Source organism: Ptychodera flava, chromosome 1 (genome assembly GCF_041260155.1).
Source record: "Ptychodera flava strain L36383 chromosome 1, AS_Pfla_20210202, whole genome shotgun sequence".
NCBI lineage: Eukaryota > Metazoa > Hemichordata > Enteropneusta > Ptychoderidae > Ptychodera > Ptychodera flava.
Window position 1 is genome coordinate 656,930 of NC_091928.1, and position 15,742 is coordinate 672,671.

A 15,742-nucleotide genomic window follows, 5' to 3' on the forward strand; every position below is an offset into this window, starting at 1 on the left:
CCTCATTACACCCTAACCATTGACTACCTTTTCTGTCTTTCTTTGACAAAGCCTTATCCTTTTTGCTTTTATAAATGATTTACATATGTTGCACCTATTGTTGGCAGGATTTTGTTGTGCTTTCTGACTCAATGCTCCTCCACTTTTGGCCTTGGATTTTTTGCCTGGTAATTTCTCTATTTCAGGGATAATAGATCTGCGTTTCTTCTTTGTTGGTGTTTGATGATCAGCTGTGGCACTCTTTCTTGTTATGATCCTTTGTTGGATAAAACTATTACCAGTCTGAAGCTTGATACTCCTTTTTGACGGATAGATGAGGAATATTCAAACATTTTGCCAGATTCAGATATCACTTTCACATAAACATCAGCTCCACATTTTGTATTGAGAATTTTAGCCTACAGGTATAGAAACAGTATGTTGTAAAAAATTTTGGGTTTACTTTTGTACTTACAGGTTCGTGATGCTGCTTTCAAGCAAGCTGGAGTTAAATTGAGAAGTGAAGACAAATCATCAGGACAAATATCTTCACCACAAATACAACATCAAGAAATAAGCAAAGTTAGGGCACTAATACGAAAGAGTGGTTATCTGCTTGATACATTTTCAGAAAAACAACACACAAATTTGACAGGAGATATTCTCTTAAATGAGGAATTATGTGAATTCACAGTGATTGCTTTAGAACAACAAAAGTTATATGTGCAAGCTTTGATTGACGGTCGCAACATTGAAAAGAAATTTGTTCATGTAACTGCAGCAGAGAAAGAGGAAAATGATAGAGTTGAAGCTTTTTCAATTGCAAAATTGCAGGAGAAAATATTCCTACTTTTTCAGCAATTAGGAGGTGAAGAAGGAGAGTTACTTGAAGAATACTTCAATAAGTCAGTCAAAAGAAAAAACAAATCTGTGTATGTAGATTTCTATTATGAACTGTGTGATCAACTTGACAAAGCTAATAATCCACAGGAATTAGAGTAGTTGAGTTTGCCAGGATAAAAGGACCTTGTCTTTGAAATTGCAAAGAAATGACTGATCATAAATGTATCTTATTATAATTTTAGTATCAATAAACCATGACAAGTCTTAATGTACCAATAAAAACATTCTAAAGATGGTCACATGCTTTGTAGCTCTGACACTCACCTGTTCCAACAGCGACGTCTTTCGTTCTGAAAAAGACTTTGTCTTTTCCTCTTGTCGAATTCATAATTAACAGGAAAAGCTCCCTGGTGATGTTCTTTCACTATAGAAATTGAAATAACGGAACAATTAAAACATTACCCCTATATCAACCAAAAACTGGAAGGATCATATCAACAGCTGTGATAACCACTCTAAACTCACCATTTCCACACCCTTCCTCTTCCTCTTCAGCCGAGTCAGCCAGTTGCATTTCTTGTCCTTCCATCCCCCCTCATCCACTTCGTCTATTTCTACTCCACTATTATTTGCAACATCTCCATCTCTTTCTGTCTCCTTTCCTTCACCTCTTTCTTTCTCCTTTCCTTTGCCTCTATCTGTGTGCTTTTCCTTATTTTCGGGGGTTTCTGCCTCTGTACTCATGTTTTTCTATTAAGATATTTTTTTATGGATGATTACACTATACTTCAACTTTTCCCAAATAAAAAGTTTTATTTGTATGTGTAGTGTTGTGACATGTCTTTGAATAAAAGATCATAAACCATGCCAAGTCTTAATGTACCAATAAAAATATTCTAAAGATGGTCACATGCTTTGTGCAGATCACTGATGAAAATTAAGCAGAATTATACTTTGAAGCAGCTGTAAAATTCAATGGAAATTGCATTCACATTGGACTTCTCAAAAGTTGAAAGAGAAACTAAAGTTTAAATCAGTTTGGCCAGATGACGTCAGAGGTCACAAGCATGAGCAAGTTCTCATCCACGTGTGTGAACTTCAGATCGGAGAAAGCAGAGTGAGCGAACAAGTTGTCAAATCCAGTTATAGCGTCCGATGGGGATTCAGAGTAACTGAAAAGCCTGCCCCACGGATGGTAGTGAGTGGAAAACCGTTGTAGAAATTCAGGATAATGGTAAACTTTCTCGGAATAATGGTAAACTTACCCTCAAATCTTCCATTTGCTCCATTGCCTCAGTGCAAGCGTGCGCAATTAAATGCGCGGTAGCAGTTCGTCAAAAAAAATCCCCTAATCAGGAGACTGACCCCGTATCGGCGGCACTGTTTTTCTCCCGATCGGGGGAGAATCCCCTTTTGGTCTAGTGTGCCTTGCTGCCTGATGAGTATTGGTTTGTGATGTTTATTATCAAAATTGTAATTAAATCGCAAAGTTACAGCAAAATGGCAGACAATAATGTCAATTGACAAACAACCACAACATTTACAGGGACACAGGAGTATTTTCAGTTAACTTATCAGTCATCTTGTAGGAGTAATCAATCGTATTTTCTTATTCCCTCTTAGTTGATCAAGATTGACTTGCTTGAGAGAACATATAGAGAATGGAAAGATCCACAATTTCATCCAAGTGAACCTGTATTTGCACCAAAGCCAGGAGCAGTTGAGGAAGATGATGGTAAACGTTTTTGCAATCATTTGCTATTTTTAGTCCCCACGGACACTGTCCAGGGGACATATATGGTAGGTTTGGTCGTGTCCGTGCGTGCATCCGTCCATTCACGCACATATCTCACAGATGCCTTGAGTGATTTCATTCAAACTTGGTACAAGGATTAATACCTCATATGTCATACATATGCACTGTATTGATTGGTTTTGTGATACGATCTGATATGGCAGCCATTTTGTTATGATTTTTTCATGTACGGAGCCATTAACTCAGGCACATATCAACCGATTTTATTCAAAGTTGGTACAAGGACATTGACCTATATCATACATATGCACGTCAATTTGTTTCACAATATGATCCAATATGGCCGCCCTTCGGCCATTTTGTTACAATTTTTTTCATGTACAGAGCCATATAACTCAGGCACATCTCAACCTCTTTCATTCAAAGTTGGTACAAGGACATTGACCCTATGTTATAAATATGCATCAGATGCATGTCAATTGGTGTCACAATCCGATGCAATATGGCTGCCTTGTGGCCTTTTTGTTATGATTTCGTCATGTCCTGAGCCATAATTTGGATATGTATCGACTGATACAAAGTTTGTACAAGGACATTGACCTATCATGTCATAAACATGCATGTCTATTGGTTTCACAGTCCAATGCAATATAATGGCTGCCTGGTTGCCATTTTGTTACGATTTTTTCATGTACAGAGCTATAACTCAGACATATTTCCACCAGTATCATTCAAAGTTGGCTCAAGGATGTTGACCTGTGTCATCAATTTGTTTAACGGCATGTAGCAGTATCATGTCAAATTCATAAATCACTTTTTATTTCATAATCAATAAAAAAAACCCCAGGTCCTCAGCCAAATATGAGAAAGGCAAAATGTTCCTCGGACTGGCAAGAGGCAGGGCAAACAAAACAATGCAATAACAATGAATAACATGACGTATAACATCTTGGCAAAGAAAAAAACAAAAAAACAGTTTACAAGGAGACAAAACACACAAAGACAAAAAAAACTTCACTAGAAATTGAAGTTAAACAGAAAAGAAAGAACCTGCGCAAAACAAAAGCAATTCTTCTGTATAATACAGATGAACATATGGATGGGTTGCTAAATGTACATTATACAATGCTATTTAGTGGTTGCACTTTTGGAAGATGACAATATTGAAGCCTCACATCATGATGGTTCATCTTTGGCATGAAATAGGCAATAGCTTGAGATAAGGCATAGTTTACTGATATCACGTATCACGTATTTATGCTGTTTACTTAATTTCAGTGCCTTAAGAAGTTGTAGAAGTCTGAGACTATTGTCTGTCGTTATTTGTCCTCTCGACTTCAAAACAAAGGAGTTCAATCGAATAACCTTGAGTTTGTAAAGAGTTAACAAGATGTGAATATTTCATGCATTTGTCATTGTGACGTCTCTTGATATTAAATTCAAATGGTACTGTCAGTTCAAAAATGATCATTCTTTTTACATTACTGAACAGAATAAACAAGATCAGGACGGTCAGGTGTACATAAAACATTGTGCGGGATGGTAGCTTTTGTATGGCCTGGTAAATCGGCGTAAATAGATAATGTGTCCATAACTGATGATGAAGCACAAGTTTGAAGAATATAATTCAGAATATTATTATGTCACCAAGTGTATCTATTCTGTTCAAGCATGATTTTGCAGCCATTCAGAACATGATGAAGGGTTTGGGTATTACCGCAAAGTTTACACTTTGAGGAAATTTTCTTACCCCGTCTATGTAGATTATTGAACGTTGGAAGACAGTCAATGGCCACTCTGACTGCGAAGCTGAGGATTTTTTTTTGGCATGTTATGATAATGCTTCTCCATGTAATGTCAGACTTTTCTTCAGCAAGAAGCGCCAGGAATTTTCCCTGAACAACCAGAGATTTTATTTTATCCATCCAATGACACTGATATTTTGTTGTAACGATTTGTTTGATGTTTTCCTTCACATGGTCCCACTTACTACCTGTTGCTGCATTAACAGCATCTGCTATGGCAGCAGCTTCAATGTTGCCATATGATTTCCTACTATAAGATTCTCCCGTGCTATTGTTACGTGCAGAGAAAACGAACAAAAGGGTGAACTCAGCAGTTAACGTTAAACAAAATTTATTACGAAAATAAAACTAATTGCTAAGTCAGGGATAGAGTACAAGCTTTAAAAGTGTACAGACTACTTATCTCAGCTGGGACGGCGAAAGCTCCAGTCTCAGAGTTGTAACAGTCAGTTGGATGAATGAACAGTCCTTGCAGGCTTGAAGCTGCACAAAGTCCACAGTATAAATCCAGCGTTGGCAGTGAAGGTCTTGAAAAGTCTTGAGAATGACTACTGCTGGAGTTTAGTAACACACAAGAGACACGATCCCAAAAGTCTGACTGGAAGCTGAGCACGTCCCTTTTATAAAGGCATATAAGAACAATCTAGAACTTTTATTGACATGCTAATTACTGTTCTAAAATTATCTCCCTTACACAACTAATCAACTTTCCAGAACATTCCAAACATGACTAATTGAATTCAAGGTTGTGAGGTCATTGAGAGTAGTGACCTTGAGAATGTTCTAGACTAATTGAACTCAGGTCATGATGAGTGTGGGGGGAATGACCTACATAACACACCCCCTCTTCAAAAAAAAGAAAATTTTTCAAAGAAAAATCTTTCTTTTACAAATGTAATCTTGAAAAGGATTTAAGTACTCAAATTTTGTTTTACTCTAAAGTAAAGTTTCTTGAAAGTGAACAACAATAAACTCTAAATACGAGAGAGACAGTCTGCAATTAAATTGTCTCTGCCTTTGATATGTCTAATGTCAAGATTAAACTCTGTAACATTAAACTCCATCTAAGCAATCTCTGATTTTTGCCTTTAAATTTCTGTAGAAATACAAGAGGGTTGTGATCAATATAAACCACTATTGGCTGATTTGAAGAAGTAACATAAACTTCAAAATGCTGTAAAGCTAATATCAAAGATAAACACTCTTTTTCAATTGTAGAGTAGTTTCTCTGGGATTTGTTAAATTTGCGTGAAAAATAGCAACAGGATGATCTACACCATGACTATCCTCTTGCAATAAAACAGCACCAGCAGCCGTATCACTAGCATCCACAGCTAATTTGAATGGCAAAGTGAAATCTGGTGCAGACAACACTGGGGCACTTTGCAGTATGGCTTTAAGTGTATCAAATGCCTGTTGGCATTGCTCTGACCAAACAAACTTTACTTTCTTTTTAAGTAAGTTAGTCAAAGGCTCAGTAATTGTGGAGAAATTTGGACAGAATTTTCTGTAGTAACCAGCCATACCGAGAAAGCGCATCAGTTGTCGTTTGCAGTTTGGTATGGGAAAACTTGAAATGGCACTGATTTTGGCATCAACAGGTTTTACCTCACCTGTCCTACAGTATGTCCGAGGTAAGTTACCCTTGCCCAACCAAACTCAGATTTGGCAAGGTTGACAGTCAACATTGCTTTGCTCAGTCTCTCAAAGAACTTCCGCATGAGCTTGATGTGTTCCTCCCAGGTGTCACTATACAGGACGACGTCGTCAACGTAAGCTGCACACCCGTCTAGCCCGGATATGACGTCGTTGATCATCCGTTGGAACGTTGCCGGAGAGTTCTTCATTCCGAATGGCATCACCTTGTACTGGAACAATCCGTCTGGTGTAACAAAGGCGGATATTTCACGAGCACGATCCGTCAGAGGGACTTGCCAAAATCCCTTCAGTAGGTCAAATTTCGTCACATACTTGGCTTTTCCCACTCGGTCGATGCAGTCATCAATCCTCGGGATTGGGAAAGTGTCTGTCTTTGTTAAAGTGTTGACCTTCCCAAAGTCCGTGCACATACGATAACTGTGATCTGATTCGGGAACAAGCATGCACGGCGAACTCCAGCCACTTTTACTGGGTTCAATAAAGTCATTGTCCAGCAGGTATTTGACTTCTTCCTGGAGATATTTCGCTTTTGTTGGATTCAGTCTGTATGGATGCTGTTTTACAGGCTTACTGTCCCCAACATCAACGTCGTGATAGATGACGTTTGTCCTCGTTGGAACATCTTGAAACAGGTGTTTATATTCGTGGAGCAGTTCTTTCACCTGTTGTTGTTGTTCTGGCTGGAGGTGTGCCAACTTTGTAGACTCCAGCTTCTCCAGGATTTCTGAGTTCTGAAGCTTGACCGAGCCCAGCTTTGAGTTTAGAGTATTTTCACTCAAGTCAGTTATCACTATCTTCATAATGGTTTGAACTGACTGCACTGACAGGCTGAGTTATAGTATAAGGATTATCCCTATCCAAATATGGCTTAAGCATATTTATGTGACATAGCTGTTTTTGTTTTCGCCTGTCAGGTGTTATTATGATGTAATTTAAATCACTCAATTTCTTATCAATTAGGTATGGCCCAAAGTAACGAGCATGGAGTGGTTTGCCAGGAACCGGAAGTAGAACAAGAACTTTTGACCTGGTTCAAACTTCCGTTTTGAGGTGTTTTTGTCATATTTGGTTTTCATTGACTGCTGAGATGACTCAAGATTTCTCTGGCTAATTCACATGCTTTAGAGAGTTTCGTACGAAAATCTGACACATATTGCAAAATATTCAGACAATCATCATCGTCTGATAGGAATTTCTCTTTAACGAGCTTAAGTGGGCCACGGACTGTATGTCCAAATACAAGCTCAAATGGGCTAAAACCAAGAGACTCCTGAATTGACTCTCTAACAGCAAAGAGCAAAAAATGAATTCCTTCATCCCACTGCTTCTCTGTGTCAAAACAGTAGGTCCTAATCATGTTTTTCAAAGTTTGATGAAATCGCTCAAGAGCACCCTGACTTTCTGGATGATAGGCGGATGACCTATACTGTTTAATGCCTAGCTGATCCATTACTTGTTGAAAAATTCCAGACATAAAGTTGGAGCCTTGATCGGACTGGACACATTTAGGGAGGCCAAATAAAGTGAAAAATTTGACTAAAGCTCTCACTATAGTCTTTGTCTTTATATTTCTCAGTGGTATGGCTTCTGGAACCGAGTTGATGTACACATAATTGTCAACATGTACTCATTTCCTGATCTTGTTTTTGGTAGGGGCCCAACACAGTCTATTAGTATCCTACTAAATGGTTCTTGAAATGCAGGAATTGGCTGTAAAGGGGCCTTTGGAATGGTCTGATTTGGCTTTCCTACCATTTGACATGTGTGACAAGTTTTACAGAAATGTGCTACATCCTGCCTGAGATTAGGCCAATAAAAGTGACTGAGAATTTTATGATAAGTTTTCCTGACTCCTAAGTGACCAGCCCAGGGGGTTTCATGGGCCAGGCGCAATATTTCAGCACGGTAGGGCTTTGGAACCACAATTTGATGTTTTATAGCCCAATCGTCATCAACCAAAACGTCTGGAGGTCTCCATTTACGCATGAGAATACCAGATTTTGTATAATAGGAAACAGAGCTATCTGAAGTTTTACCTTCATCATCTACCCTGTCAAACAAAGACAAAATATCTGGGTCTTTGTGTTGTTCTGCAATGAGATTTGATCTAGAAAATGTCTGACTTTGGTCAGCAGAAGTTTTACTTGAAGTTTCAAATCCACGAGGGATAACGGAATGATCCGTGTCAAACACCTGACTGAGAAAGGTGTCATTTAAGTCAACATCTGTGACATTATTTTTGAGAGTATTTTGATTCTCGGAAGTTTTCTTTGACATGGCTCGAGTAATGGCACATGAAGGATATAAATCGGGTATCTCTTGTTCAATTGGCTCTGGATCCTGATCTAAACTAGGATTATCAGTCACAAGTGGATTAGTAATGACCTTGTCCCCAGCAAGGTCGTTTCCGAGAAGAAGGTGAATCCCTTCAAAAGGCAAAAAAGGCCTTATACCTAAAGCCACAGGTCCAGAAACAAAGTCCGAAGACAAATAGACATTATGGAGAGGAACAGGAATGTAGTCATTACAATCTACCCCCTTAATAAGAACTTTAAAACCTGAAAATGACTTTTCAGAAAACGGCAGGGTATCTGCCAACAAAAGAGACTGGGAAGCCCCGGTATCTCTTAAAATTTGACAGGGGTAGCGGAAGAGAAATCACTAGAAAGTGATATAAAACCATCATGAATAAACGGTTCGAAAATACCCATAATGCTATCTTGAGAAGAATTGACCTTGACCTCATTAATTGGGGATAAGAGGGGTTTAACCTCAGAAAATGTGTTGCACACATTATTAGACCTCTAATTGAGTTGATGAAGAAATAAAGCCGGTTGGCTTAGATCCACTTTGACCACTTTGACCTTCACGTTTTCTTTTCAATTTGAAACACTCTGACATTAAATGGCCGTCTTTCTTACAATAATTACAAGAAAGTGTACCGAACTGTTTGTCAGAAGGAGATTGAGACTTTGGATTGATGATGTGGGAGTGTTACTTGAACTCTGTGAACTGTTGTCATTTGATTTTCTACTGTCCTTTGAAAAATTCTTGGATGAAAAGGAGGAGTTAAATTTACCTGCATTGTTTCTGTAGGAAAAGGACTGGGATGGTTTGCTGAGAATGAAGATTTGTGGGTCAATGAATAATCATCGGCCAAACGTGCAGCAACCTCTAATGTATCTGCCTTTTGTTCATTGATAAACGTCTTGATGTCACTCCGGATGCACCTTTTAAATTCCTCAATCAAAACAAGTTGTCGTAATTTGTCATAATTCTGACTGACCTTTTCAGAAGAGCACCAACGATCAAACAGTTGTTCTTTTGTTCGAGCAAATTCAACATAAGTTTGATCCTTCACCTTCTCACAATCCCTAAATTTCTGACGGTAAGCTTCAGGCACCAACTCATAGCCCTTGAGAATTAATTCCTTCACAGAATCATAATTTGAAGCCTGCTCTACTGACAACTGAATGTAAATTTCTCTGGCTTTACCCACCAAAGCACTCTGCAAAAGCATAGACCAGGACTCCTTAGGCCAATCCAGACTCTGAGCAATTTTCTCAAAATGAAGGAAATATTTATCAACATCCTTTTCTTGGAAAGGGGGAACTAACCTGAAATGCTTAGTGATGTCAAATTGTCTGAAGGGAAGAATTTTCCTGACTTTCTAAGCTCTAAACGTCTCATTTCTAACTGCAGTTGGTGTTCTGCTAATTCTCTTTCCTTTTCTTTTTCCTCTCTTTCTTTCTCCCTTTGTCTTTCTTCCATTTGCAATTCTTTTTCTTTCATTTCCAATTCCCTCTCTTTCTGTCTTTCTTCCATTTCTAATCTTTCCTGCCTTTCTTTTTCTTTCTGTCTTTCTTCCATTTGCAATTCTTTTTCTTTCATTTGTAATTGCATTTGTATTTTTTCTTTTTCTAATGCCAATTTTTTAAGCTCCAAATCTGCCTGAATTTCTAATTCTAATTTTTTGAGTTCGAAGGAAGACTCAGGCTCATAATCTTTTAAGGCAGACTCTTCAAAATGGCCAGAATTAACTAAATGTTTTGCAATCTTGAATTGAATTTCTCGCTTGCGCATAGATCTTTTGACATCTACTTTAAGGAAATTGGCCAGTGCTATGAGGTTGTCTTTTCTGAGGGAATTAAATGTGTCCTGATCAAGGTCATCCATAAATTCGTCTGGTTTAAATTCCGCCATGATTAAATTTCGCTGAGTTCACAGTATATAGTAGTTTTGAAAAGGCTGTCAAAATGTTGTCAAACGGCTCAAAATATTCGTCTCCCGGACGAGCCCCCAATTTTGTTACGTGCAGAGAAAACGAACAAAAGGGTGAACTCAGCAGTTAACGTTTAAACAAAATTTATTACGAAAATAAAACTAATTGCTAAGTCAGGGATAGAGTACAAGCTTTAAAAGTGTACAGACTACTTATCTCAGCTGGGACGGCGAAGCTCCAGTCTCAGAGTTGTAACAGTCAGTTGGATGAATGAACAGTCCTTGCAGGCTTGAAGCTGCACAAAGTCCACAGTATAAATCCAGCGTTGGCAGTGAAGGTCTTGAAAAGTCTTGAGAATGACTACTGCTGGAGTTTAGTAACACACAAGAGACACGATCCCAAAAGTCTGACTGGAAGCTGAGCACGTCCCTTTTATAAAGGCATATAAGAACAATCTAGAACTTTTATTGACATGCTAATTACTGTTCTAAAATTATCTCCTTACACAACTAATCAACTTTCCAGAACATTCAAACATGACTAATTGAATTCAAGGTTGTGAGGTCATTGAGAGTAGTGACCTTGAGAATGTTCTAGACTAATTGAACTCAGGTCATGATGAGTGTGGGGGGAATGACCTACATAACACTATTGTGACATTCATGGCTGCCATAACCCGGTCATCTGCCCTGATGTGACAGTGTGCTGCAGTATGTGCATGGCATTCATTGTACACTTGGGAGATGAGCGGAATGGCAAGCCCCTGTTGACTGTGTTACGTGCAGAGAAAACGAACAAAGGGTGAACTCAGCAGTTAACGTTTAAACAAAATTTATTACAAAAATAAAACTAATTGCTAAGTCAGGGATAGAGTACAAGCTTTAAAATTGTACAGACTACTTATCTCAGCTGGGACGGCAAAGCTCCAGTCTCAGAGTTGTAACAGTCAGTCGGATGAATGAACAGTCCTTCGGCTTGCAGGCTTGTAGTTGCACAAAGTCCACAGTATAAATCCAGCGTTGGCAGTGAAGGTCTTGAAAGTCTTGAGAATGACTACTGCTGGAGTTTAGTAACACACAAGAGACACGATCCCAAAAGTCTGACTGGAAGCTGAGCACGTCCCTTTTATAAAGGCATATAAGAACAATCTAGAACTTTTATTGACATGCTAATTACTGTTCTAAAATTATCTCTCTTACACAACTAATCAACTTTCCAGAACATTCCAAACATGACTAATTGAATTCAAGGTTGTGAGGTCATTAAGGGCAGTGACCTTGAGAATGTTCTAGACTAATTGAACTCAGGTCATGATGAGTGTGGGGGAAATGACCTACATAACACACCCCCTCTTCAAAAAAAAAAGAAAATTTTCAAAGAAAAATCTTTCTTTTGCAAATGTAATCTTGAAAAAGATTTAAGTACTCAATTTTTTTTTCTTACTCTAAAGTAAAACTTCTTGAAAGTGAACAACAATAAACTCTAAATACGAGAGAGACAGTCTGCAATTAAATTGTCTCTGCCTTTGATATGTCTAATGTCAAGATTAAACTCCTGTAACATTAAACTCCATCTTAGCAATCTCTGATTTTTGCCTTTAAATTTCTGCAGAAAAACAAGAGGGTTGTGATCAATATAAACCACTATTGGCTGATTTGAAGAAGTAACATAAACTTCAAAATGCTGTAAAGCTAATATCAAAGATAAACACTCTTTTTCAATTGTAGAGTAGTTTCTCTGGGATTTGTTAAATTTGCGTGAAAAATAGCAAACAGGATGATCTACACCATGACTATCCTCTTGCAATAAAACAGCACCAGCAGCCGTATCACTAGCATCTACAGCTAATTTAATGGCAAAGTGAAATCTGGTGCAGACAACACTGGAGCACTTTGCAGTATGGCTTTAAGTGTATCAAATGCCTGTTGGCATTGCTCTGACCAAACAAACTTTACTTTCTTTTAAGTAAGTTAGTCAAAGGCTCAGTAATTGCGGAGAAATTTGGACAGAATTTTCTGTAGTAACCAGCCATACCAAGAAAGCGCATCAGTTGTCGTTTGCAGTTTGGTATGGGAAAACTTGAAATGGCACTGATTTTGGCATCAACAGGTTTTACCTCACCCTGTCCTACAGTATGTCCGAGGTAAGTTACCCTCGCCCAACCAACTCAGACTTGGCAAGGTTGACAGTCAACATTGCTTTACTCAGTCTCTCAAAGAACTTCCGCATGAGCTTGATGTGTTCCTCCCAGGTGTCACTATACAGGACGACGTCGTCAACGTAGGCTGCACACCCGTCTAGCCCGGATATGATGTCGTTGATCATCCGTTGGAACGTTGCCGGAGAGTTCTTCATTCCGAATGGCATCACCTTGTACTGGAACAATCCGTCTGGTGTAACAAAGGCGGATATTTCACGAGCACGAGCCGTCAGAGGGACTTGCCAAAATCCTTTCAGTAGGTCAAATTTCGTCACATACTTGGCTTTTCCCACTCGGTCGATGCAGTCATCAATCCTCGGGATTGGGAAAGTGTCTGTCTTTGTTAAAGTGTTGACCTTCCTAAAGTCTGTGCACATACGATAACTGTGATCTGATTTGGGAACAAGTATGCACGGCGAACTCCAGTTACTTTTACTGGGTTCAATAAAATCATTGTCCAGCAGGTATTTGACTTCTTCCTGGAGATATTTTGCTTTTGTTGGATTCAGTCTGTATGGATGTTGTTTTACAGGCTTACTGTCCCCAACATCAACGTCGTGATAGATGACGTTTGTCCTCGTTGGAACATCTTGAAACAGGTGTTTATATTCGTGGAGCAGTTCTTTTACCTGTTGTTGTTGTTCTGGCTGGAGGTGTGCCAACTTTGTAGACTCCAGCTTCTCCAGGATTTCTGAGTTCTGAAGCTTGACCAAGCCCAGCTTTGAGTTTAGAGTATTTTCACTCAAGTCAGTTTCAGTATCACTATCTTCATAATGGTTTGAACTGACTGCACTGACAGGCTTTGTTTTAGTAGGATTATCCCTATCCAAATATGGCTTAAGCATATTTATGTGACATAGCTGTTTTTGTTTTCGCCTGTCAGGTGTTATTATGATGTAATTTAAATCACTCAATTTCTTATCAATTAGGTATGGCCCAAAGTAACGAGCATGGAGTGGTTTGCCAGGAATTGGAAGTAGAACAAGAACTTTTTGACCTGGTTCAAACTTCCGTTTTGAGGTGCCTTTATCATATTTGGTTTTCATTGACTGCTGAGATGACTCAAGATTTACTCTGGCTAATTCACATGCTTTAGAGAGTTTCGTACGAAAATCTGACACATATTGCAAAATATTCAGACAATCATCGTCGTCAGACAGGAATTTCTCTTTAACGAGCTTAAGTGGGCCACGGACTGTATGTCCAAATACAAGCTCAAATGGGCTAAAACCAAGAGACTCTTGAATTGACTCTCTAACAGCAAAGAGCAGAAAATGAATTCCTTCATCCCACTGCTTCTCTGTGTCAAAACAGTAGGTCCTAATCATGTTTTTCAAAGTTTGATGAAATCGCTCAAGAGCACCCTGACTTTCTGGATGATAGGCGGATGACCTGTACTGTTTAATGCCTAGCTGATCCATTACTTGTTGAAAAATACCAGACATAAAGTTGGAGCCTTGATCGGACTGGACACATTTAGGGAGGCCAAATAAAGTGAAAAATTTGACTAAAGCTTTCACTATAGTCTTTGTCTTTATATTTCTCAGTGGTATGGCTTCTGGGAACCGAGTTGATGTACACATTATTGTCAGCATGTACTCATTTCCTGATCTTGTTTTTGGTAGGGGCCCAACACAGTCTATTAGTATCCTACTAAATGGTTCTTGAAATGCAGGAATTGGCTGTAAAGGGGCCTTTGGAATGGTTTGATTCGGCTTTCCTACCATTTGACATGTGTGACAAGTTTTACAGAAATGTGTTACATCCTGCCTGAGATTAGGCCAATAAAAGTGACTGAGAATTTTATGATAAGTTTTCCTGACTCCTAAGTGACCAGCCCAGGGAGTTTCATGGGCCAGGCGCAATATTTCAGCACGGTAGGGCTTTGGAACCACAATTTGATGTTTTATAGCCCAATCGTCATCAACCAAAACATCTGGAGGTCTCCATTTACGCATGAGAATACCAGACTTTGTATAATAGGAAACAGAGCTATCTGAAGTTTTACCTTCATCATCTACCCTGTCAAACAAAGACAAAATATCTGGGTCTTTGTGTTGTTCTGCAATGAGATTTGATCTAGAAAATGTCTGACTTTGGTCAGCAGAAGTTTTACTGGAAGTTTCAAATCCACGAGGGATAACGGAATGATCCGTGTCAAACACCTGACTGAGAAAGGTGTCATTTAAGTCAACATCTGTGACATTATTTTTGAGAGTATTTTGATTCTCGGAAGTTTTCTTTGACATGGCTCGAGTAATGGCACATGAAGGAAATAAATCGGGTATCTCTTGTTCAATTGGCTCTGGATCCTGATCTAAACTAGGATTATCAGTCACAAGTGGATTAGTAATGACCTTGTCCCCAGCAAGGTCGTTTCCAAGAAGAAGGTGAATCCCTTCAAAAGGCAAAAAAGGCCTAATACCTAAAGCCACAGGTCCAGAAACAAAGTCCGAAGACAAATAGACATTATGGAGAGGAACAGGAATGTAGTCATTACAATCTACCCCTTAATAAGAACTTTAGAACCTGAAAATGACTTTTCAGAAAACGGCAGGGTATCTGCCAACAAAAGAGACTGGGAAGCCCCGGTATCTCTTAAAATTTTGACAGGGGTAGCGGAAGAGAAATCACTAGAAAGTGATATAAAACCATTATGAATAAATGGTTCGAAAATACCCATAATGCTATCTTGAGAAGAATTGACCTTGACCTCATTAATTGGGGATAAGAGGGGTTTAACCTCAGAAAATGTGTTACACACATTATTAGACTCTAATTGAGTTGATGAAGAAATAAAGCCGGTGGGCTTAGATCCACTTTGACCACTTTGACCTTCACGTTTTCTTTTCAATTTGAAACACTCTGACATTAAATGGCCGTCTTTCTTACAATAATTACAAGAAAGTGTACCAAACTGTTTGTCAGAAGGAGATTGAGACTTGGGATCTGATGATGTGGGAGTGTTACTTGAACTCTGTGAACTGTTGTCATTTGATTTTCTACTGTCCTTTGAAAAATTCTTGGATGAAAAGGAGGAGTTAAATTTACCTGCATTGTTTCTGTATGGAAAGGACTGGGATGGTTTGCTGAGAAATGAAGATTTGTGGGTCAATGAATAATCATCGGCCAAACGTGCAGCAACCTCCAATGTATCTGCCTTTTGTTCATTGATAAACGTCTTGATGTCACTCCGAATGCACCTTTAAATTCCTCAATCAAAACAAGTTGTCGTAATTTGTCATAATTCTGACTGACCATTTCCGAAGAACACCAAC

The 15,742-nt window shown here is 38.7% G+C and overlaps 1 protein-coding gene across 4 annotated transcripts in view; it reads left to right on the plus strand.

The window, feature by feature from the left end:
* Positions 1 to 15,742, plus strand: part of LOC139136486 (carotenoid-cleaving dioxygenase, mitochondrial-like) — a 141,534-nt gene that overhangs the window by 101,526 nt on the left and 24,266 nt on the right. Inside the window, exon 8 of one of the 4 annotated variants that reach the window (XR_011553548.1) lies at positions 457 to 2,557. Coding sequence is in view for 1 of the 4 variants with exons in the window: in XM_070704580.1 (XP_070560681.1) it covers positions 2,446 to 2,557 (112 nt within the window). In the remaining 3 variants the exon portion in view is untranslated. Of the gene's footprint in view, positions 1 to 456; positions 2,560 to 15,742 lie in introns of those variants that run through there. The other 3 variants (XR_011553608.1, XR_011553660.1, XM_070704580.1) reach the window with 3 other exon arrangements.